A 21,382-nucleotide genomic window follows, 5' to 3' on the forward strand; every position below is an offset into this window, starting at 1 on the left:
GGGTGTGGGCGCCCGCACCTGCGCCCCGGGCTCGTAGTCGCGCCCAGCCGCCACCACGAATGCGTCTCTGAAGTAGTCATAGGACACCTCGGCCTGCCAGCGGCACGGAAGGTGAAGGGGCAGGCGGGGCGATTAGGGGGTCAGCAGGCAGGCGGGGTGCATCAGGGCTGCCCGAGCTACTTGGATCTCGTGACTATTCTTTGCTGATCAGTGGCGCCGCAAAACGCGGGGTGCGCGAGAAAGGACGCACTGCCGGCGCAGCCTCGGCTGGCCCTAGCGGCCTCCGCCGCACCAAGCCCCCGCACCGCCCCGCTCTGCCGCGCCCCCGCCCACCGTCCCGCTGCTGGAGTGGTTCGCCAGGTCGATGACGGGGCACATCGCGTACTGCCGCAGCTTCTGGCTCAGGATGACCTCGTACAAGATGTTGAACACAAACACGGCCACGGCCGCGCCCGCAGACTTTTCAATGCCGTCCGGCCCCTGCAGCAGCACGTTGCCAACCCCAAGAAAGGCCACCAGCCCTGCCAGCCGCAGGCGGTCCTGCAGCGTGCTCGCAACATAGGGCCCGCTGAACGTGCGGCTGCGCACGGCCGCGAGCGCCCAGAAGAAGTCGGCGCGCGACGGCGGCGCCGCGCCGGGCGCGGCCGAGGCGGCGGCGCTGGCGTGGAGCGCGGCCCACTCCTGCTGCTGCTGCGCGACCTGCGCAGAGGCGTGCCCACGGTGCGAGAGGGAGAGCGGCAGGGCGCGGCCGGCGCGGCGTTGCGGGGCGGCGGGTGCTGGGGCTGCCGCGGGGACGGAGGGTGCGCTCCGACACGCTGCGACGCGGCGCGGCGCGGTCACGCACGAGCGCGAGGTGCTGGTAAGCGGCCCCGATCCCTGCCGTCCGGCCCCCACCGGACTCGCCGTGCTCGCCCCTTCACAGGCCACCATGCCCCACTCGCCTCCTCTCCGTGCCATGCGCGCGTGCGCCCCGCACGCCATGCGGCACCGCCCCCTCACCTTCTGAATCAGGTAGGGGTACTGCAGCTGCTGCAGCCGCTCGTCACTCCACGTCACCGGGGTGTCGAGGTCCTTGGGAAGCTGCTGGAGGTACCGCTGCAGCCGCGAGGCGCCGCCCTTTGCTCGCTCAGCCAGCAGGCGGACCCCCAGCCGAGCAAACCAGGGCGCCGCGTCCCAGAATTCCGCTGTCACATACTCGGGGCAGGGGCAGCGCTGGCGCGGCGGCAGCGTGAGCGCTGCGGCGCGGGGGACGGATAGTATGAGGTCGTCGGTTTTTATGGGCGCCGCCGCCGCAAGGCCGCGCAGGCCGCCGTACGCGGCAGGCCGCAGGCGGTCAAATGCGACGCCCGCTGCTTTGGCCCAATCCAGGAAGGCAGTCGTGACGGCGTCCTGGATGTAGACGGGGGGCTGTTGTGGCTGCTGCTTGGCGGGGGCCGCCTCGGTGGCCGGGGCGGGGGCGTCCTTTGTGGCCGGCCGCGGCGGCAGGCGGGTGCGAGGCGCGCCGCGAGCGGGCCGGGCGGCGCGCCCGCTCGGGCAGCCGCCGCGGCGCGCGTGGAGCCCCTGATGCTGGTGCATTGGGACCGATTATGCCTTGGATATACTCTTAGGTCCACTCGCCGCCTTGTCCTAATGGGTCGAGCTCGAAATTGAGTTGATGTCGAGATCCGCAGTGTTACTGTACAATTCTGTTATCTTACGAGTTCAGTGGCTCTTCTAGAACGTACATACAGCTGCACAAGGTCAAAGGCCCTCGATGGCACCTAGGTGTGACATTACGGGGCCAGCCAATCGCGCCATGTGGGTCGTAGACCCCGTCGTATCACGTATTTAGACGTAAGTCTCACGCCACACTGCACCCAGTGGAAGTTCCCCAAGCGAACGTCCGCAACACAGCCCCCACCCCCGTTCACAGCTCATGCTGAAAACAACTGCCTCAGCCCTCATTGTCCGAGGCAGCCCGCCTGACGCGCTGACTGCCGGATTCTCATCACGCACAAGTGCCCAATTTTTGATTACACAGGCGTGTCACTGAGGCCATGGATCCTCCACCACGGAGGAGTCACGCACTTGCCAGACAAAGTCAATGCGGTCAAACACCATCCACACCAAACGCGCGCTCGCTCACCGCACCACGCTCACACACGCGTCGCTCTCAAAACTCGACCTGCGCCAGCCCGGTCAGTGGCGACAGCGCCAGGATTCCCTCCACCCCCAGCCCGCACCCCGCGACATCAAGGATGGACAGGCTCCGCAGCCGCGACAGCCCAGTCATGCCGCCGCCAGTCACCAGGGGGCAACCCCTGAGCTCCAGCGACGTGAGCGACGTGAGATACCCGACGTGAGCAACACCCGCGTCGCTCACGCGCGGGGTGGGCCCGAGGCGCAGCCGCAGCAGGGAGGCGTGAAGGGGGGTGAGCTGCGAGAGGCCGCGGTCAGTGAAGCGCGGGCAGTTGCGGGCGTGGAGGGCGGCGAGCGCGGTCAGGCTTGCGCCCACCACCTGCAGCGCGGCGTCGCCCAGGCGGCCGCAGCCGCTGATGTCAAGACCTGCGTAGGGTGGGGGCCGCGGGGGCGACTGATTGTCGGCTGCTCGCGGCGAGAGATGAGGGGCAGCTGCGGCAACAGCAAAACGTGCTTCCTGGATTGGGGCGTCATGCATGGACGGGCAGTCAAATCTCCACGTTGCCGTGGCACACCCTGCCCTGCGTATGCCTTGCAGATGGGTGGTGGCGAACGCAGCCCCGTCCAACGCCCCACGCACTCGAGAGCCTTGTGAGGAGCCTCAGATGGAACACACACCCATCGTCGAGAGCGGAACAATAAGTGAGGTCGAGCCGCCGCAGCGAAGCCGCCAGCTGCCCGGCCGCCCGCGCGCCCGCGGCGGCGAAGCAGAAGCAATGATTAATCCGCAGGGTCTCGAGCGCCCCAAGCCGCGCGAGCGGCGCCAGGCCAGCGCCGGTCAGCGTGGGGCCGTTCGGGACGAGGGCCGCCTGCAAAGCACGGCCAAAGATCTCGAGGCGCAGCAGGCGAGGCAGCAACTCCAAATGGGACAGGTGGGCGTCTGTCACGGCCTCGAATACGCTCGCATGGACCACTAAGGACGTAAGGCCGCTCAGCGTGCCAAACGGGAGCAGCAGGGCCGCCGCGCCGCTCAGGGGGTGCCCGAGCTCGAGACGCTCCAGGCGGCTCAGCAAGCGCAGGTTCTGTAGGATCCCCTCCGCCCGCCCGCGCAGCTGCCAAGGCACTGCGCCGCCGTCAATATAAGCAGTCAGCGACAGCGCGCGCAGGCGGGACCGGGCCGCGGCGGCGGCGAGGACGTCCCACGCCGCGTCCTGCTGATCCAGCGGGGCGCCGTTGTGCAAGCCGAAATGGAGGTCCAGCACCTGTATGTTGGGCAGGGCGCCGAGCTGGCGCTGCGCGCCGGGCGACGCGAGCCAGGGCCCGCGCGCAGTCAGCGCGGTCAGCGCCGCGCAGGCGCCGAGCCAGCGAAGGTCGGCCCACGAGTGGGGCCAGCCGAGCGACGAGAGGCTGAGGGAGCGAAGGCTCCCGGGCAGCGGCCGCTCGCCCCAACGCCAGCAGGCAGTGGCGGCGCCGGCTGCGTCGTCGGCGGCGGCGGCGGCAGGGGCGGCGTGGGCGTGCGCGTCGGCATGGGCGTCAGCCGGCAGGGCTGTGAGAACGCAGCGCAGCTCAAGGTGTGTCAGGCGCGTCATCTGGGATAGGGAGTCTTTCGTAGGCAGCGACGACACACACGTGTACAGGGCCTGCCGCGCCGAGGGGTGGGTCGAAAGGGCAACGTGAGGGCTGCCGCGAGGCGGCAAGGAGCGGGGCGGATTGTCTCACAATACAGGACGCCGGCAAACGAGTCAAGCGGAGCCAAAAAGATAAAGAGCCGCCAGGCAACTAGTCAAGCGCAAATGGGAAACCCGAGCCCAGGGCCCACCTCCAAATGATCCAGCGGCAGGAGGGCGTCGAGGAGGGCGTCAGCCCCGGGCGCGACGTCTGCCGGCATCGCCACCGCCAGCCGCCGCAGCCCCGGCAGCCACTGGGCGACCCCGGCCACGCCAGCCGCGGCCGCCTGGCGGTCGCGTGGGCCCGGCTGGCCGCGGCCCAGGGCGCAGCTGCCCAGCGAGAGGCAAGTGAGAAGAGTCAGAGCGCTCAGCGGCCGCAGGACATTCGGGTCAAAGCTGTGGGCGGCGGCAGCGCCGCCGCCACCGCCGCCTCCGCCGCCGCCTTGGTCGTGCGCGATGAGGCGCCGCAGGGTCGTCAGGTGCTGCAGGCTGGCCAGGCAGCCGGGGTCGCCGCCGAGCGGGGCCGGCTGCACCAGCAGGCAGCCGCTCACGTCCAGGTCAGCCAGCGGCAGCGGCGCCAGGGCGCGCAGGCCCAGGCTGGTGATCTGGAACGCGTGAGCCGGCAATCAAAACGAGCGAGGCAACCCATGAGAGTGCAAGATTGCTTGGGCGGCCGCAAGCTGATGGGGTCCACGCGCCCGGATTGGTGAGTGAACTAGAGCTCGTGTGACTCATCACAGAACGAGGCATGACACGCCGCAACACCGAGTGTCGAGCGGGCCGTGCGAAAAAACCCCGCAAACGCAATGCAACGAATCCATGAGGAGACGGCTTCGAGCGACCCACCCGCGGGCACCCCGCCGCGTCCAGGCGCGTGAGCCCCGCCAGCTGTGCCACCGCGATCAGCCCCGCGTCGGACACGCTGGCGCAGCGCCGCAGCCGCAGCTCCCGCAGCGTCGCCAGCCGCGCCAGCGCGATCAGGCCGCCGTCGCTGACGAGGACGCACCCGCCCAGGTCCAGGGACCGCAGCCGAGACAAGCCCGCGCCAGGTGGCGCGGCGGCCCGCTGCATTGCTGAGAGCGCGAGGCCGGCCAAGGCGTCGTCTGTGATGTGGGAGAACCCCTCCGACGCGTCAGCCGCCGCCGCGTCCCCGCCCGTCGGCACGTCGTCCTCCCAACGCCCCGGGCCGGCGCCGGCGCCAGTGGCGGGCAGCAGCGGGGAGCAGCCGAGGCGCAGGTCAGCCAGGCGGTGCAGGCGCGACAGGTCGGCGACGAGCGCGGGGTCGAGCCGCCCTGCTGCGGGGGCGCCGCCGGCGCCGGCGCAGCAGCAGCGCGACAGGTCCAGGACGGTCAGGTTTGGGAAGGCGGAGGAGAGGGGCCCCGGGAGCAGTGCGCGCGGCGCGAGGTGCTCCGCCGTGCGCTGGGCTGAGGCGCGCCAGGAGCGGCTCACGCCGCGGATCGACCTGCGCAGTGAGTGCTGTGCGTGAGTGCGAATGACGGCGGTGCTCGGCACCACCTGCAGGCCTTTGAAGCCACGTTGGCTGGTGCTTGGATACGGCACGTTTCAAAATACGCACCGTGCGGTTTGAAGGCCAGCCTTCTCCATCACAGCCGCGAACACAGAGTCCGGCAAATCGTGCCACGGGGGCGCACCGCCGCTGCCTGCAACCGTGCGCCGTCCGTCCACCGCGAGCCGGCCCCAGCGCGCTTTGAGCTTAAACAGAAACCAGGTTATCGTCGCCACGATCAGTGAAGCTGTGGCGAGCCAGACGGGCAGAATCAAAATCATCGAGATCATCCGGCAGCCGCATCATAGCGTCGTGTAGCCTGTTTGAAAATGTGTAAGAATACAGGTGGATAGGACTTGATATCGAGCAACATAGCGGCGTGCCTGATTGCTCTCCAGGTTGAAACCCCTGCGCGCCGTGTCATTCATCGGCCATCTCGAGTTGGAGGACTGGAGCACAAAGCAGCTTGAAAGTCTGTGCCCAGCAACAGAGAACGTTGATCACAGCAAGATGTTTCAACAGCGGAGCAGCAACAATGCTTTGTACATGGCAATGTTTCCAGGACCCTCCATCTCTTTCCCCACCATCGACATGCGGTACCAAGCTCCGATTTGTGCAGTATTGGCGATCGTCTGAGGCCACACACTCCTGCAATCCACAGCATCACCCTCGCTTCAATCGCCGTACACTTTGGCGCCCTGCCAATAGCAACGACCTTAAATGGGTTGCCCCTCCGACTGCCCCTGCGAGCCACTGCAGGACAGCGCCTGCCCGCTGCACTGCCTCTGTCGACGTCCCGTCTACTGTATGAGTTGTTTGGTGCATGCCCTTGCACAGCGAAAGACTCTGCCTATGCTTTTAGTGACAGGACTGCAGTTGGGGCTGGATGCGCAAGAGTGGCTTTCAAGCGGCCGTCGATGAGTCACGCAGTTCTCCCCCAGGGGCACCTCGCGCCATTCTGTACGTCCGGTGAAGGGTTATAGAAAGTGTTCCTCCCTCAAAGCCGTACACAGCAGCAGTGTCGGACATGACGCCTTCCAAGGCGCGGCAGCATGAGCTGTCCCTCTGGATGGAATGTCCATCCAGCCTGGCACGGCAGCTCGAGCCCAGCTGTTCATCGCACAAAATTTGATTCCAGTTGTCGCTACCGGTTGCGAGCTCGCCCGAGTCCTCAACACTTTTTTCGTATTGCTCATACGATTGCGCTGGAACCGCTCGCATACCGGTAGTCTACTTGAGGCTCTGACAGCGAAAAATAGCCCTGCTTGCGCGGTTCACCCGCATACAGACAGAACACGAACAGTTGGGAAACCATTATCATAAATCCTTGTTGCAGCCCGCAGCCATGGCGCTGCGCCGCGCCAGCACCGCTGCAGCAGCCCAATCAGCGCGCCAGGCGGTGCCGCTGCTGCTCGCGCTGCTGGCGCTGCTGACCGGGTGCTGCGGCGAGGCGGCGTTTGGCGCCGCAACGGGGGCTGGTCCTGAGGAGCTCATGGGCCCATCAAGGCGGCTGGCTGCGACGCACAGCGGACATGGCGCCCCCGCTCCGCCCTTCTACCCCCCGGACGCCGAGCAGATCGCCATGTACATCGTGATCGCAGTCGCGCTAATAATAGCCGCCAGCGGCGGCGTGGGCGGTGAGCGGGAACCCGGGGCTTCATCCCGTGCGTGAGTAAGCCTTGCAGGACGCCCGCTTTGACCGCCCGCCGCTGGGGCGCCGCTTTTGTTCACACCTGAACAACTGGCTGCTGGCGGGATGACCAGCACCCCATCCGCTCTGTCCGAGCCGCCGTTCAAACGTGGCGCCGCTGCTCGTCCCCGCTCTCCCCGCAGGCGGCCCCATCTTGGTGCCGGTGTACCTGCTACTGGGCCGTTTCAGCAACACCACGGCGGTGGCGCTGTCCAACGCGTCCATCTTCGCGGCTTCTGTCGCCAACGTGCTGCTGGTTGTGCCGCGCAGGAGGTGCGGGCGGCGCGCCAATCTGCAGCGCAACGCGCAAGCACGTGCTCTGTCCCTCCCGAGCGTCGACTGATGCGCCGCGCGCCGCGGCGCCGTGCGCGCTTGCTTTTTGGATGCCGGGGGCGCCCTCCTCATGCAGGGCGTTTCCCGGTAGACCACCACGAAGCGGCGCGGCCCCCGCCCCAAATGCACGCAGGCGTGCAGCTCGATCAGTCGCAGCCTGTAGCTCTCAACCCCCCGCACCCGGCGCAAAACCCTGAACCCTGCCCAGGCATCCCTCCAAGGACCGACCCCTGGTGGCGTGGGACCTCATCATGCTGCTGCAGCCGCCCACCGCCATCGGCGCGATGTGGTGCGCACCCCGCCCCCAGCAAGCAAATTAACCGCCGTGCGGCAGTGCGACGCCCTGAACGCAGCGCTTCCCCCAACAGCCGCGCCGGCTTGAGGCAGAGAGATGACCTGCCTCTCTTCCCTTCTTGCTGCGATGGCTGCGCAGGGGCGCCTATGTGAACAAGGTGGTGCCCGTGTGGATTGCGCAGGTTCTGCTGGCCCTCATGCTGACATTCATGTCTTGGCGCATCACAAACAGGTGGGTGCGGCGTGCATGTGCCCACGCACAGGGAGGGTGGGGGGGAATCGGGGCGCAAAGCGTGGGTGCGAGCAACTGGAGGCCAGTCCGGTGGCGCCGCTCTGATGCCTATCGGAGGTGCGGCCTTGCCGCATGGCAGGGGCGCGGCAGGCCGCGCCAACCCGTGGGGATCAAAGGCGGGTTTGTCATGACGCCGAGCGCCAGCAGCCCCACCCCAGGATTCGACAGAGCAGCGGCCTCGCTGCTTGCGGGCTGCTTGCCCGGCTGGTGGCCCGCCTGACGCGCCCCTCCCCTGCACTTGACGACAGGGCGATGTTCATCTTCAAAAAGGAGTCCGCCGCGCAGGCTGCGGCTGGCGGCGCGCCGGCGGTCGCTGAGGGTGGGGCCCGCAAGGGCAAGGGCGGCAGGGCCGGCCGGCACAAGGACAGCGGCAAGGGTAAGGGGCATGACAAGGATGCTGGTCTCGGGGAGGAGGTGCAGAAAGGGAAGCAGCAGCAGCCGCCGCCGCCGCCGCCGCAGCAGCAGCAGCAGCAGCAGCAGCAGCAGCCGGAGCAGCAGGAGCAGCCGCCAAAGCAGCGGAAAGAGCAGGAGCACAAGCAAGAGCAGGAGCAGGCGCAGCCGCAGGAGAAGGCAGAGGAACAGGAAGATCAGCAGCAGGTGCTCGAGCAGCAGATGAAGGAGCAGGCAGGGGCACCTGCCGGCACCAAGACCGCCGCCTCTTTGGTTGACCCAAAGCGCTCAGAGGCCGCCGGGGGCGGCGCCGCCGCCAGCCGCCCAGTCAGCCGGAGCACATCAGAGGGCGACGCCACCGCGACCATCGTCGCAGCCGCGGCGAGCGGCGACAGCGGCGGCACCGGCAGCGAGAGCTGCAGCGACAGCGAGGGCGAGAGCGAGGGCGAAGGCGCGGGCAGCAGGCCTGCCGGGGCGGGCGCCGCGCCCGCCGTCCCAGTGGAGACGGCAGGGCTTGGCCTGAGGCAGTGGGCGTCGCGCGACCTTCCAACCCTCGAAATCGATATTGTCACGGCGGGCAGCGGCCTCTGGAGCATGTGCGAGGCCATGCCGGCCGTGGCGGGGGACGAGGGCGACGCGCACGCACCCGGCGCGCGCCAGGCCGCGGCCGACGCGTCCCCGCGGCCGTCGACCCCTCCGCCCACGCCGCCGCCGCCGCCGTCCGAGGCGGAGAGCCGGCTCGCGTACGCGCCGCCCGAGGAGCGCCCCGAGGGCGACTGCGACCCGGACGTCGGCGGCGGCGCGGTGCGCGGCGTGCCCGTCGGCGGCCCGACCAGCGCCGGCGAGGGCGGCGCTGCAGGCGCCGCCGAGGGCGCGGGCGCGCCGCTGCCGGCGCCGGAGGTTGCTGAGGAACGGCTGGCGTCGGATCTTCGGCGCGTGCTGAAGGGGGAGGCGCGACAGGTCCCGCCGTGGCACGCGGCGGGGCTGCTGCTGATGTGCGGGACGCTGCTGGTGACGACGCTATTCAGCAAGCTGCAGCCGTGTGGCGGCGCACGGTTCTGGGGGATCCAGGCGGCGGCGGTGCCGGTGCTGCTGGGGCTGGCGGTGGCGGCGCGGCGGTACGTGCTGCGCAAGGCGCGGGTCAAGAAGGCCGCGCAGGTGGGAGTGGGGGGTGTTGTGGTCGCGCAGGCGTGGTGCTGGCGTGAGCACGCACGCACTCGTGTGTGACTGGAGGGGGCGTGCGGGGCCGGGGGAGTGGTACGCGTGGGCCAGCAGACATTGGGATGCGGGTGCAGCGGTGCGTCCAGCCGCGCAGGTCGGCCTTCTTTTGATCCCCCGACTCTCATGCCGACCTGTGGCGCCGGTCCTTTGTGCTGACCTGGGCGGCCGCGGTCCCGATGGCACGCTGGCATCACTGACGCGCACGCGCGCCCGGGGCCACCTGTAGGTGGACTGGACCGGGGAGATCAAGTGGACGCGGCGCAACACGGTGCTGTTCCCGGCCATATCCGTCATGGCCGGCGTCATCGCGGTGAGTGCAGCAGCACGGGTGACGCACTGGCGCCCCCCTCGCGCGCGGCTTTCGTCCGCACTCCTGGCGAACCTGCCAGATCGCCAGATCGCATGCCGCCGGCGTCGCTGGTCTAGGCCGATGCCGCCACGACCCCCACTGCCCAGATTCTTGCGTCAAAGTGAAGTGCATGTGATCGTCAACCCCGCTCGCTCGTCTCGCCCTCCCTCCTCCCTTTGCGGCGACCAGGGCGTGTTTGGCCTCGGTGGTGGCATCGTGTTCACACCCCTTATGGTGAAGACCCACGCCGAGCGTGCCGCCCAGCGCCTCGCAGCGCGCTGCCTCGGGGCAACCGCCTGAGACGGGGGCTGCCCCTGAATGCTCGCCGCCACTCCGCCGCAGCCCTTTGTTTGTGCTCACATCCCCACTTTTCATCACACCAATGCGCTCTCTCGCTGGGCTTTGCTCTGCTTCCTGCCTGCAGCTGGAGCTGGGCACCCACCCGCAGGTCACAGCAGCCACCACGCAGACCATGCTCCTCTTCACCACCGGCGCAACCACCGTCGTCTTTGCACAGGTGCTCAGGCAGCCCCCCCCCCCCCAGCCATCTGCCAAAGCGGCTGCGCGCTCCTCAGGGTTTTGGGGCGCCCGCGGGCACGCCTGCTTGTCGCCGCGCGCTGTCGGCCCCCATGACGCCACTGGTTCCCACCCCCCATAGTACATCGGCGCCTGCGCAGCGGCTGGCTGCCTGAGCCGCCCACCGTGCGGCTGTGCGAGCCCTGTGTCCACAGCCGCCGTGCTCCCTGCCTCTGTGTCCACTGGAAAGCCAGCAATGACTAAACCTGCACCCCACCCCTTACCGCCCCCCCCCCCAAAATACGCCCCAAAGATGGGTGACATCCCTTGGGACTTTGCCGGCGTCATCATGGGCATCGCATTTGTCAGGTGACGCGCGGGCTGCTGCCTGGGCCGGGCCTGTCGCGGGCGCGCGGCTCCCAAGTGCTCTGTTGCGCGATGCCTGCGAACGCCATGCCCTTGGGCGTGCTGCGCCATCCCTGCGCGGCTGCTCTTCCAGCGACAAGGCCGATGGCGTGCGCCAGCGGCACACCCGCAACCAGTGGCTGCTGCGCCCCTTGCGCACCCGACAACCCCTGATCTCTCCAACCGCCAGCCCCGCTGAACCACCCTCCCTCGCTCCTCCCCCTCACCCCTACAGCACCCTGTTTGGTCAGGTCGCGATCGACGCCCTCATCCGCCGCACCGGCCGCGGCTCTGTCGTCGTCATCGTGCTGGCCGCCTTCTTCACGTGCGCCTGCCTGCTCGCCTGCTACGTCGCCGCCCGCAGCGTCGTCGCGTTCGCGACGAGCGCAGACCACTCGATCCGGGCGCCTGGCGTGTGCTGACGAGCAACCTGGGGCGGGCGAGCTGCGCTGTCGCCGCCCTGCGGCGGCGCGGGGGCGCGGCGGGGCCGCGGCAGCGGCGGCCGCGAGAGTGCGTGCGTGCCAGCCCAGGGCTGTGTGCGGGGAGCACGCGGGCAGCCGAGCCTGGGCGCCTCTTGAGGCGGTGCATGCGAAAGCACGGTGGCCCGCGCCTGCATCATTGGGTTTGGCGCTGCACTTGACGCAAGCCTTGGTCTGTCGGCGATCATCACTGCCAAGGGAGGCGCGTGGACATTGCATGGCCGAGCCAGGATTATCCTCGGCATATTCGCGCTTCGGGGGTGAGCGAACAGGCCCCCGGCCGTGCCAGGCCCGCGCCTGCGAGCGGAGGCCGCACGCTGGCACCGCCATCCCTGATGTGGCCAGCAGCCACCCAGCCCCCATTGCCGGCTGGGTGCATGCCTTCCGTGGATTGCTTTCTTGACTATGGCCACACGTGCAGCGCACTCCTGGCAACCCCATGATTCAACCCGGGGGTCTGGCAGCACGCGCGCTTTTCACAGTGTTTGAGTGGGATGCGACGAGAACAGATACTCGCTGGGGCGCCAGCACGTGCGCTGCCGGCTGCGCCCATGCATCTGAAGCCACCTTGGAGCCTGGCGGCCGCCGCAACGCGGTCGCCTCTGTCGTTCTCGTTTGATCTGGGCCTTCCTTGCACCTTTGTCGCCGCTGGATCTATCAACACACGTCCGCCAACTGGCCCCTCGATTCGGCTCTGCAAGGCCACTTGCACGCGCACATGCATGCGCCCTCTCCCCCCACCCCAAAAAAGCAAGATGCCCTCGCGTGTCATCGCTGCGGGGTCGCCACCTCAGCCGCGACCCCTTCAACATTGCGCGCTGAGCCCCGAGCGCCTCATAGTTGGTCCAGGCCCGTAGGCTTGCAATAATTGTCTGGTGCTGGCCATATCCCTTGCCCACTGCATGCATCAGTAAGGCTCAGCATGTTTGTGGTTTAGCAAAGGTTGTCGGGACTCATGCATGTCTGAAAAGCCTGGTGGCAACCCGCTGCAATGCCTATTATGTCAGAGATGCCTGGATCCGGTGCGGATCTGATCGGAGTCTGCGAGCGACGTGTCGCGCGTTCACGTGGCAAGGGGCATAAGCTGCGTCTTCAGCCGCTTTGGGGAGAGGGGGGTGCCCGCGCGTCTGCCGCCATGTCGGCTTTGCGACAGCAGACCAGGCGTTACACTTGTCAAAGGGGTGCGATCAGATGGGACCTGCCAGCCTTCTCACACCACGGCTCAAAAATCCGAAAACAGATTGACACCATAACACAATAGGGAGTTGCTTCAGGTGGCGTGGACCCGCCGCCGCCAACCCGCATGCACTACACGTTCCACTGGATACGCCTGAACTGAATCACCCTCTCACGGCGCTGCCTGGTGCGCTCGGCTTTTTAATTGGTATGGCAGCAAGCTCGGTGCAAGTTTGCAAAAGAACACAACTGCAGCAATTTTGCTCTGAACAACACGGCGCCGCTCAGCTTGTGCGGGCCGGGGGAATGCGCTGGGACGACACGCCCCCCAAATCAGGCGGCAGCGCGGGCAAAGCATGGTGCGGCCCCGCCCCTCGACAACTCTCACAGGCGCTGCAGAGCAGCTCCAACATCCGAACAAAGGCTGCTCTTCTCGCTCAGTCCCTCAGCACCTCTCGTGCTCCACCCGCTCGACCAACTCGGTCCAAGAGAATGGACACTCCCTCTCTCTTGGGCACCAAAAAAGCAACTCACTTGAGCCGCAGCACGACGACGGTGACGTCATCGGTCGACCCGACCTTCTGCGCCGTCTTGCTCATCGTCTCGGCGAGCGCGCTGCAGCTGCTGGCGCCGGCGGCGCCGCAGAGCTCCGCGACGGTCGCGTTGTCCAGGCCGCCGCCGCCGCCGCGCGCCTCCTCGGCGAAGAGGCCGTCGGAGGCGATGACGATGTGGGTGTCGTCGTCTGGGGGTGGTTGGAGGGAGAGGGGCGGTGGAGGGTTGCGCCGACGACGTGCGGAGAAACCCCACCAAAACGGGTGCACCTGCGCGCCGGAAGCGCCTCTTGAACCCCGTGAACAACGCCACTGTTCGATGCAGCGGCGGTAATGGGCGCAACCGACCAACACTCTCGCAGTCACGACCCCTGCCATCCCCTATGCGAGCCGTCATCGTTGGTTCAAAATGACGTTGACGGGTCAAACCCTAGTGCACCCACCGGTGAGCTCGAGGTCCACGGTGTAGGGGTAGGCGATGACGCCAAAGCCGCTGGAGTAGTTGTCGCCGCCGGCGTTGATGCCCTCAAACTGCAGGGAGCCTGCCAAGACAGGGAGGCGGGCGGCAACGGCTGAAGACAAGGAAGGCGGCAGCTGGGTGCAAGGGCCCAGGCATGAAATTGCTCGAGGGACTGTGGATGAGATTGGGGGCAGCAGCGCACCTGCAGAGCCCGAAGCGCAACCAACGCAAAACCCCAGCGGACGGGGCGGTTGGCAACAGAGTGAGGGCGCTTGCTGCGCGGGGCTTGTTGGGGGCCCGTGGGCGCCCGCCGTGCCTGCGCCGCGCTCACCCTTGAGGTAGGCGTCGCCAAAGGCGCGGGAGAGCGCCAGCAGGCCGCCCACGCGCCAGGTGCCGCCGACGTACCTCACCTGGCAGTGGCAGGCAGGTGCGGGGCGGCCCGGGGAAGGTGGCGGGAGTTAGGCGCCAGCAAGGGACAGAGAGCGAACGGCGGGCGGGCGCTGCGACACCCGCTCCGGAGGCGCCAACCGAGGGCCGTGGAAGGGCACGGCGGCAAGCTGGGCACGCAAGCCCGCGCGGCCGCCTGACCGCCTGCCGTCGGGGTTCAACGTCTCAAGGGGTCCTCCGCCGGCCCCTCTCACCATGGGGTTCTTGGGATTGGGGTTCTGCGCCTCGATGCGCTTGCGCTCAGACTCCCTGCGGCGGCACAGGCGCAGCAGGAGTGCGGACCGGGCGTGAGCTGCAGTCACTGCACAATCCACGGTGAAGCACGCCCGGGCGGCTCGGGCCGTGCCAAGGATTGCCCATGGCGAGCCTGCCGCACTCTCGCCCACTCTCGAGTGTGGGCCTCACCACCCCTTGACCGCACCAGGCGCAGCTGCCCAACGCCCCAGGCATAGGCAGCCCTGCGCATAACGTGGTACCCAAGCAGCAGCGGCCGCAGCTGCGGCCTCGGCCGCGGCCGCAGCTGCAGCCGTGGCCGCAGCCGCAGCCGTGGCCGAAGCCACACACTCCCCCCCCCCCACTCCCTTTCCCCTCTTCCCCCTCCCCCACCCCTTCCCATTATCCGCCCGCCCACTTGTCAGGGACGTGCTCCTCTGACAGGTCGATCGCCTCGCCCCCGCGGATCAGCAGGGTGCGCGCGTCGCCGACGTTGGAGGCCAGCAGCCGCAGCGCGCCGCCGCCGGGGGCCCTGTACAGCAGCACGTTGGCCGCGGTCGCGCCGCACTTGCTGCCGCCTACGCCGCGCTCGCCTGCACGGGTGGGGCGGGGGGGTCTCCGTTGGGGAGCGCGGACCGCGGAAGGTGGTGCCATTGCCGCAAAGGCGCCTGCCCTCGTGCTCGCTGGCCCCGACCCTCAGTGTATTTCACGCACTCGGTGCCCGAGCCGCCACCCGAGCCCGCTACGCGGCGAAAAGCGCCACCCAGCTATGGCACAAGCGCCCCCAAGTCACGGCGGTATTGCCCCCGCCAGGCGGCAGCGCCCACCCATGCCCAGGAAGCCGCCCTTGGACGACAGCAGCTGCTTATCGGCCGCGATGTAGGCGGCGGCCACGGACGCCTCCGGCTTGGCCGGGTCCCAGGCGCCCTTGACGCCGTCATAGAGGTTGGCCTCCAGCCAGGAGGCGACAGCGGAGCCGCCGTGGCCGTCGTAGACGCCGGCGAACGCAACGGGCTGGCCGGGCGCAGCAGAGGCCGCGTCGGAGACCTGCGGCGCGGGGCGCGTAGGCGGCGCCGCGGGGGCGGTGGTCGACGAGGAGATTGTGGGTTTGGTGGGGGCTCGCTGCCTCTGCAGCCGGGGCTGCAGATCGCCAGCCGCGTGCAGCGGGCGCCTTGCACGCGCAGACGTGCGTGCAAGGTTCCAGCTGAGCTGGAGACGTGTGCGCTTGGGACCCCCGACACACATACGTAGACCCCGCTACAGGGTGCGGGGTTGCGCATCATTTGCATCGGGGTGGGCCTGGTCAGCTGCACGCGCCTGCGTGAAGAAGCGGTCCTCGTTCTGCTTGCGCACGGTGCCGCGCACGGTGAACGTGCCCACTTCTTTTACCCCGGTGGTGACGGCGGTGGTCTGCACGAGGGGCAGGCAGCATATGTGAGCTGAATGCGTGATTCTGGCACGGCGCGTGCATCGACCGTGCGCGCGCAATGGCGCCGCCGAGGCGGTCAGCGTTGCAGGCAATGCCGCAGCTCCCAACAAGTCGAATTGGTGATCAAAAGCGCATGCGGTGTGTTCCGACGGTGCCTGGAGGCGCCAGCCCCCGTCTGCCCGCGGGATGCTCTTACCGTCAACACCTCAGCGCTGGCCTTCACGCGCACAAAAGCCTTACGGCTGTGCAGAGGCGCCACATGCGCACCGCGACGGGCCAGAACGGAGCTGGTGCTCGCCATTGTCGCTGTACGAGGGGGAGGCCAAAATGCGCTGTTACCGTGCAGCGCGCTTGGCAATGTGAAAACTTTGAGGGTGTACAGTGCTTGTGATACGCCCGCTTGTTGTAGCCACGGCCTGTGCTGGACTGGATACTGTGCGCTGCTCCACTGGGTCCAATCCAGAGTCAGCAAAGCGTCATCAGGGTCTCAAGGCACAGCGATGTGGGCAGAGAGATGTTGCAACTCTTGAAACTCTAAACATAAGCAAGGCGCACGATCTATAACAAGGGGCGTTCATATGGCTGAGCATGGGCAACCACCCGGCGTCAGCAGTCACCTGACGCTCCCAGGTGTGGGCCCAACGATCGAAAGCACACGTGCCTGCGCTTGCGCAGCAGCCGGCCATGTGTAACAACCCTTACAGATGCATCAAACGGCTGGGTTCACATGTTCGCTTTGCTTTGCTTTGATACAATCGTCTAGGCCAGCTAGACTCCTCCCGCCACTGCGACCAACCGGTGCAAAACAGACAACAGGGGTTGAACACAAACTAGCCGCCCAGTCCTGACGGCAGCTGATTCAACACGAAAGCAATCCAAAACAACAAAGCTGCAGACATACAAGGAGTGCAATGAGGGCGCACAGCACACACCCAGGAGACATGCCTGGGTGTGTGCTGCCCACATTTTTCACACTAGCACATTCGCAGATCGATGCCGGGCTTTGGGTGCATGACACCAAAAAGGTAGCCCAGGCCGCTGAACCCCCTCGCACCCTATGCGGCGCACTCACAAGCCTTACAGACCTATGTGTGCCCCTATCGGCCCCCATTCGTCCCGCCCCGCCAGCGCTAGTCCCCCCCCTTCCGACCGCAACCTCAACACTGAAAGCAAGTTACTGCTCCCGCAGCACAAGGTGTTTGAGAAGTTCGTTTCGGCCGAGGCGCCTGGCCATGTCAACAGCACAGGCTGCAACCTTGGCGCTGCCGACGCACGGCGGCGGACCTCCAATGCCACACGCCTCGGCACACGCAGCCTCGGTCCCACCGTGTGGTGGCTTCTCAAACTTGTGACCAGGCGCTCAACCCGCAATTCAAACCTGCATAGCGTAGCTCATCAAGCAGTTGTTGCAGACGCAGGCTCGCGCGACGGCGGCAAGCCCATAGGTGGAAGCAGCAAACGCTTGCTGCCGCTTCCTGACAGCACGTCGCAGAATCACCACGCACAAGGCGCGGGTCAAGGCCCGCATCCGCAATTCAAGCCAAAGAGAGGGGCCAGTGGCAACTTCCACTTCGCAAAAGATGTGGTACGTAAGCTCTGTTGATGCGAGAGCCAATCAGCAAAATGAAATCGTACCGCATGTGGTCAAATTGTGTTGGATAGACATGGCGAGAGCTCACTCCTAGGTGGCCGGGGTGGCAGTGGCCCCTCCAGCAGCACCTGGCACAGCAGCGGCCAGGGTGGCAGCAGCGGCCGGGGCGGCGGCAGCAGCCGGAGCGACGGTGACAGCGGCTAGGGCGGCGCCCGCGGCTGCAGGGGCGCCGGCAGCTGCTGCCGGTGCGGCTGCGGCGGCGGCGGGGCGCGTGACTGCAGCTGGGGTGGGCTGCGAAAACGCCATGAGGCCGCCCGTGGGCATGCCCGACGCCGTGAAGCCGCCGCCGCCGCCGCCCGCGCCCGCCGCCGCCCCCTGGCCCATGGGGGCAAAGCCGGTCCCCTGGGGTGCGCTGCCCGCCCTGGCCATGTAGCTGGTGTGCAGGAACATGTCGTCGTCGCACTGCGTGGCGCCCTTGGGGCACTTGGAGCAGTAAGTGCTGGAGAAGCGCACGCCGGTGCCGGGCTGGCACACTGTGCGGGAGTGCGGCGAGGCGTGCAGACAAGGGAAGGGGTTCAGGGCGATCAAGGCTTGTGGGCCGTCGTGGGTTGGGTGCGGCGCACTGCTCCCCAGGGCTGCATCCCCCGAGCAGGGTTAAGCTGCAGCAATCCGTCCGCTGACGCTGCACAGCACAACGCAAGTCATTGTCCACTGAGCCCTTGTCGGGAGCAGTAAAAGGGCGCAGCGTGGACCTGGTGTTGCCTAGCGATCTTGGGCCGTCAGGGCGTGTGAACAGCCCAAAACCGAAAATGCTCCCCTTTGGGGTACTAGGCTCACCGCAGGCGCCGTTGAGCACGTACGCGCCCACAGGGCACGTTTGGACATGGGGATGGAAGAATTCATGCCTTTGCTTGCCCTGAGCCGCCGCTGTTATGGGTCGCGCATCAGCAGGGGGCGCCACGGCGCCCAGCGCGCCGGCGGTGTCATCGACCTGCATCAAGCCGCGGCCGGCAGCATGCGCGACACCGACAAGCACGGCTGCTGAGAGCAGCAGACGGACAAGGCGAGGGGCCATCTTGGCTGGTAGGAGGAGCTACAAGAGGAGGCAGAGACGGAGTGAATGGTTGTAGCGCAGGCTAATTTTGGCAGTGCCAAGAGATCAGAGGTGTTGCTAACACACAGACATATCCTGATCACAGTCATCGAGTTAGAGTATTGTTGTGGCGCCATACCCGCCATGGTCACCGCGCGAGTCTGAAACAACCGAAGCACGGAGCGGCTTGAAAAGTAACCTCCACCCAAACTTGGGCGTTTGCATCTAAAGCAGAAAACCGAGCATACGATGTCATTCACACGCATTCGTAGCCTTGAGACAGCTGCTTCTTGGCCACCGTTGCGCACGTCTGATACGGTATCCCCGGCAGTGCGCGGCCTGTGCGCTCGACCTGTCTCCAGCAGCACCGAATGCTCCGCTCGGATTCACCAAGGTTTGGGCGCTTGACCTGGAGCTGTTTCCCCATGCTACGCGTTGAGGGTCACACACCTGAGCCATACTTCAGGACCTAGCTGATTGTGCCCTATCATGCAAACAAGCACGCCGCCCTGCTGTTGAATGTGATGGGCGGTGAGCACTTGAGGGGTCTGGGCGAAAGTGTCGGCGGCAAGGCGCACCCGCAATGGCAAGGACGAGGCAGCGCGGGAACCAGAAACCGCTGATGTTGCGCGCACAGCCACGCGGGATCCGACTCTGCCCGCTCGAGGTCATAGCTGTGAGACTTGTGCGAGGCGACACCGCAAGGGCCAGCCCAAGGCCGTCACTTGAGGGCCCCTCTGCGCCAAGCGGGGGGCCCCAGGGTCCCTCAAACCGTTGGGGCAGCGGGGGAACGAGCAGTTGCCCTGACCCTTGCGCCCGTTCTGAAAATTCCTGGGTGCCTAGAGCCGGGTCTGCTCGTCTCGTCTCGACTCGTCTGCAGCGGGCGCAGCAACCTCATGCCATTCGCCAGTCAACATATCACGGCTGTTCAAACTCCCTGGCCGCGAGTCTCCTTCTCATGGAGAGGGATTACACAGACTCGGTTGCGCATGATACTTTTGCACACACATATGGCACCAAAATGATGGCCTGCAACGCACTCAACATTCCCATTCATCCTCCGGGTGATCTGCTGCTTTCCAGGACAATGGCTCTGTTGTGTGGCGGCGTGTTTGGCTTCGCCCGCTTGCATGGAGTGCACGCAGCTTCGCTGGGCAGCCTGCCACAGCGCCCTTTGAAAGTGTGATCAATTTCACCTATACTTAGGTGCACTTGCGTGCAAATCAGCCCAACGGGTCTGGGTACGGTGGTCAGGATTGGGTGCTCGTGTTGACCTAGAAACAGTTCTATCCGTCGCACCTTGCCAGCTATGCCGGTGCGCGTACAAGACACACAGGATCCATTACATTGCTGTGGCCATACTTGGCACAGTGGGTGCTGTGTTGCACCGCTTGCCACCAAGTCGCCACCCGAGTGCCGCTTGGTGCACTCGCGAAATCCTCGAAGCGCCGACAGGATTGCGATCTAACAGCATGTGCCGCACGTCGATTGTGTTTACTCGATTAAGCTCATTGTTTTCAAACAGTAGGACTCTATAACACAGCGGAAGACGCTGTGGCCGGCCTGGGTGTGTTCAGCGATGAGGCTGGGCAGTAAGCCTGCTATTGGAGCGAGTACCATGAGGCTTGGCACTCACGTTTGCAGGGCTGCCCTGCGCCGCGGTGTCGTTCGGACGCTCCAGGCGCACAGTGCAGGCAAGTGTGCCACTCGTTCAGGTGGAGGCGTGCATGGGATGTGCGCGGATTGACAGTACCTTATAAATGCCATCCCGCATCAATGTATTGCGCTGCAGGGGCCATTGCAGCACCCGGCTATGGCACGGGCATCCGTGGCGCAGTGCGCTGCTACGCTGCTGCAGGTGCGTGGCAATCAGTGGGTGGCCCGTCTTCAGGACATCAGCGTACCAAGCCCGTGCAAGCCGCAACCCCTCAACCAATACCGTCCCACCGCAGACGTGACAGCTGTGGTAGGGGCCGCGGCGGTGCAGCAGCAGGCGTCGACGCCCGCCCCACCAAAGCTGGTAGGTGCAGGCCGGGCACACGCAGGGTGCAGCTGGCACAGTCCAGTGCAGCTGCGGGCCACCAGCAGCGGGTGCAAGAGCGCAAACAGCCGATTGACTCCAGCTTCCCCGAACCCTCGACTACCTCGCAGCATGCCCACCCCTGACTGTCGCACGCACCCGCTGCGCCCCTGCTCCGCCCCTCGTCCTCGCTGTATTCCGCAGTCCGGCGGCGAGGTCCGGGAGCGCTTCCTGGCGTTTTTCGAGGGCAAGGGCCACACGCGGCTGCCCAGCAGCAGCCTGGTGCCGGAGGACCCCACAGTGCTGCTCACCATCGCAGGTCAGTGCTGAAGGGGGCCGGTGGGCGTGAGTGCTGAAGGGGGCTGGCACAGGGCAGGGGCAGGAGGGCAAGGGGCAACTTGTGCAAGTGCAGGCAGGGGACATGGATGAGATGCAAAGAGCTCAATTAAATTCGCATGAAGCAGCATGGCCAGTCGGAGAATCAAGGCGCCCGCGCACCTGAGGCCCGTTCGGGCATGCGGGTGCTGTTGTGTGTACGCGCCCCGCGGCGGCGCCCACCGCTTGGGGCGGGTGGGGCGCGGGAGGTGGCGCGTGAGACGTGAGCGCGGCGGCCCGCATGGCAGGGCAGCAGTGGACTGCACAGCAGCAAGCGCACCGCAGCGCCGCGCCGGCAGCCGGCAGCTCAGCTGGAGGAGGCGGGCCTGCACCGGCAGGCCTCCCGCCCACCCGGAGTCCCCGGCCTCGCGCTGAGCTCGAGGATCCCCCCACGCACGCGTTTGCGCGCCGCCCAGGCATGCTCCAGTTCAAGCCGGTGTTCCTGGGCCAGACGCCCCGCAAGGTGCCGCGCGCCACGACGACGCAGAAGTGCGTGCGCACCAACGACATCGAGAACGTGGGCGTCACCGCGCGACACCACACGTTCTTCGAGATGCTGGGGAACTTCAGCTTTGGGGACTACTTCAAAACGGAGGTGGGGTGCTGGCACCCAGGCGCTGCTAGTCTGGGGCGGGTGCGGGGGCCGCGCGTTTGTGCGTGCGGGTGCTGGAAGGTTTGGGGCGGCCGGCGAGCTGCTTGGCCAAGGCAGCTGCCGCTTTTCCTGCACAGGCGAGTCCGCCGCAAGCAGGCGGCCGCGGTCTAGGGG

General features: G+C 66.9%; 7 protein-coding genes across 7 annotated transcripts in view; 3 read left to right on the forward strand and 4 right to left on the reverse strand.

Annotated features, from left to right (window-relative positions):
• Nucleotides 1-273: 273 nt before the first annotated feature.
• On the reverse strand, nt 274-1,575 carry MNEG_4645 (hypothetical protein; the record flags this gene model as incomplete). Its single annotated transcript, XM_014046873.1, has 2 exons — nt 274-699; nt 1,000-1,575. The coding sequence occupies 2 exons, from the start codon at nt 1,573-1,575 to the stop codon at nt 274-276; spliced, it is 1,002 nt and encodes a 333-aa protein (XP_013902327.1).
• Nucleotides 1,576-2,152: 577 nt separating this feature from the next.
• Nucleotides 2,153-5,573, reverse strand: MNEG_4646 (F-box/LRR-repeat protein 16; the record flags this gene model as incomplete). The annotated part of the gene is made up of 5 exons (XM_014046874.1): nt 2,153-2,544; nt 2,759-3,758; nt 3,938-4,390; nt 4,632-5,247; nt 5,362-5,573. 5 exons carry the CDS (start codon nt 5,571-5,573, stop codon nt 2,153-2,155), a joined length of 2,673 nt encoding a protein of 890 aa, XP_013902328.1.
• Nucleotides 5,574-6,637: 1,064 nt separating this feature from the next.
• MNEG_4647 (hypothetical protein) lies at nt 6,638-10,161 on the forward strand (the record flags this gene model as incomplete). Its single annotated transcript, XM_014046875.1, has 7 exons — nt 6,638-6,929; nt 7,126-7,255; nt 7,524-7,604; nt 7,749-7,841; nt 8,150-9,449; nt 9,739-9,822; nt 10,051-10,161. The coding sequence occupies 7 exons, from the start codon at nt 6,638-6,640 to the stop codon at nt 10,159-10,161; spliced, it is 2,091 nt and encodes a 696-aa protein (XP_013902329.1).
• Nucleotides 10,162-10,690: 529 nt separating this feature from the next.
• MNEG_4648 (hypothetical protein) lies at nt 10,691-11,204 on the forward strand (the record flags this gene model as incomplete). The annotated part of the gene is made up of 2 exons (XM_014046876.1): nt 10,691-10,746; nt 11,018-11,204. 2 exons carry the CDS (start codon nt 10,691-10,693, stop codon nt 11,202-11,204), a joined length of 243 nt encoding a protein of 80 aa, XP_013902330.1.
• A 1,763-nt stretch (nt 11,205-12,967) lies between these two features.
• On the reverse strand, nt 12,968-15,838 carry MNEG_4649 (putative protein phosphatase 2C 45; the record flags this gene model as incomplete). Its single annotated transcript, XM_014046877.1, has 8 exons — nt 12,968-13,179; nt 13,432-13,530; nt 13,780-13,858; nt 14,090-14,144; nt 14,527-14,701; nt 14,936-15,155; nt 15,462-15,518; nt 15,734-15,838. 8 exons carry the CDS (start codon nt 15,836-15,838, stop codon nt 12,968-12,970), a joined length of 1,002 nt encoding a protein of 333 aa, XP_013902331.1.
• Nucleotides 15,839-17,218: 1,380 nt separating this feature from the next.
• On the reverse strand, nt 17,219-18,203 carry MNEG_4650 (hypothetical protein; the record flags this gene model as incomplete). Its single annotated transcript, XM_014046878.1, has 2 exons — nt 17,219-17,661; nt 17,966-18,203. The coding sequence occupies 2 exons, from the start codon at nt 18,201-18,203 to the stop codon at nt 17,219-17,221; spliced, it is 681 nt and encodes a 226-aa protein (XP_013902332.1).
• Nucleotides 18,204-19,997: 1,794 nt separating this feature from the next.
• MNEG_4651 (alanyl-tRNA synthetase) overlaps nt 19,998-21,382 on the forward strand; it is a gene marked incomplete at both ends in the record, with an annotated part of 2,090 nt that continues 705 nt past the window's right edge. Inside the window, 4 exons of the mRNA XM_014046879.1 lie at nt 19,998-20,079; nt 20,174-20,241; nt 20,446-20,560; nt 21,033-21,211. Coding sequence (XP_013902333.1) covers nt 19,998-20,079; nt 20,174-20,241; nt 20,446-20,560; nt 21,033-21,211 — 444 coding nt within the window. The remainder of the gene's footprint in view (nt 20,080-20,173; nt 20,242-20,445; nt 20,561-21,032; nt 21,212-21,382) is intronic.

This window comes from Monoraphidium neglectum (assembly GCF_000611645.1).
Source record: "Monoraphidium neglectum strain SAG 48.87 unplaced genomic scaffold scaffold00656, whole genome shotgun sequence".
In the NCBI taxonomy this organism is placed as follows: domain Eukaryota; kingdom Viridiplantae; phylum Chlorophyta; class Chlorophyceae; order Sphaeropleales; family Selenastraceae; genus Monoraphidium; species Monoraphidium neglectum.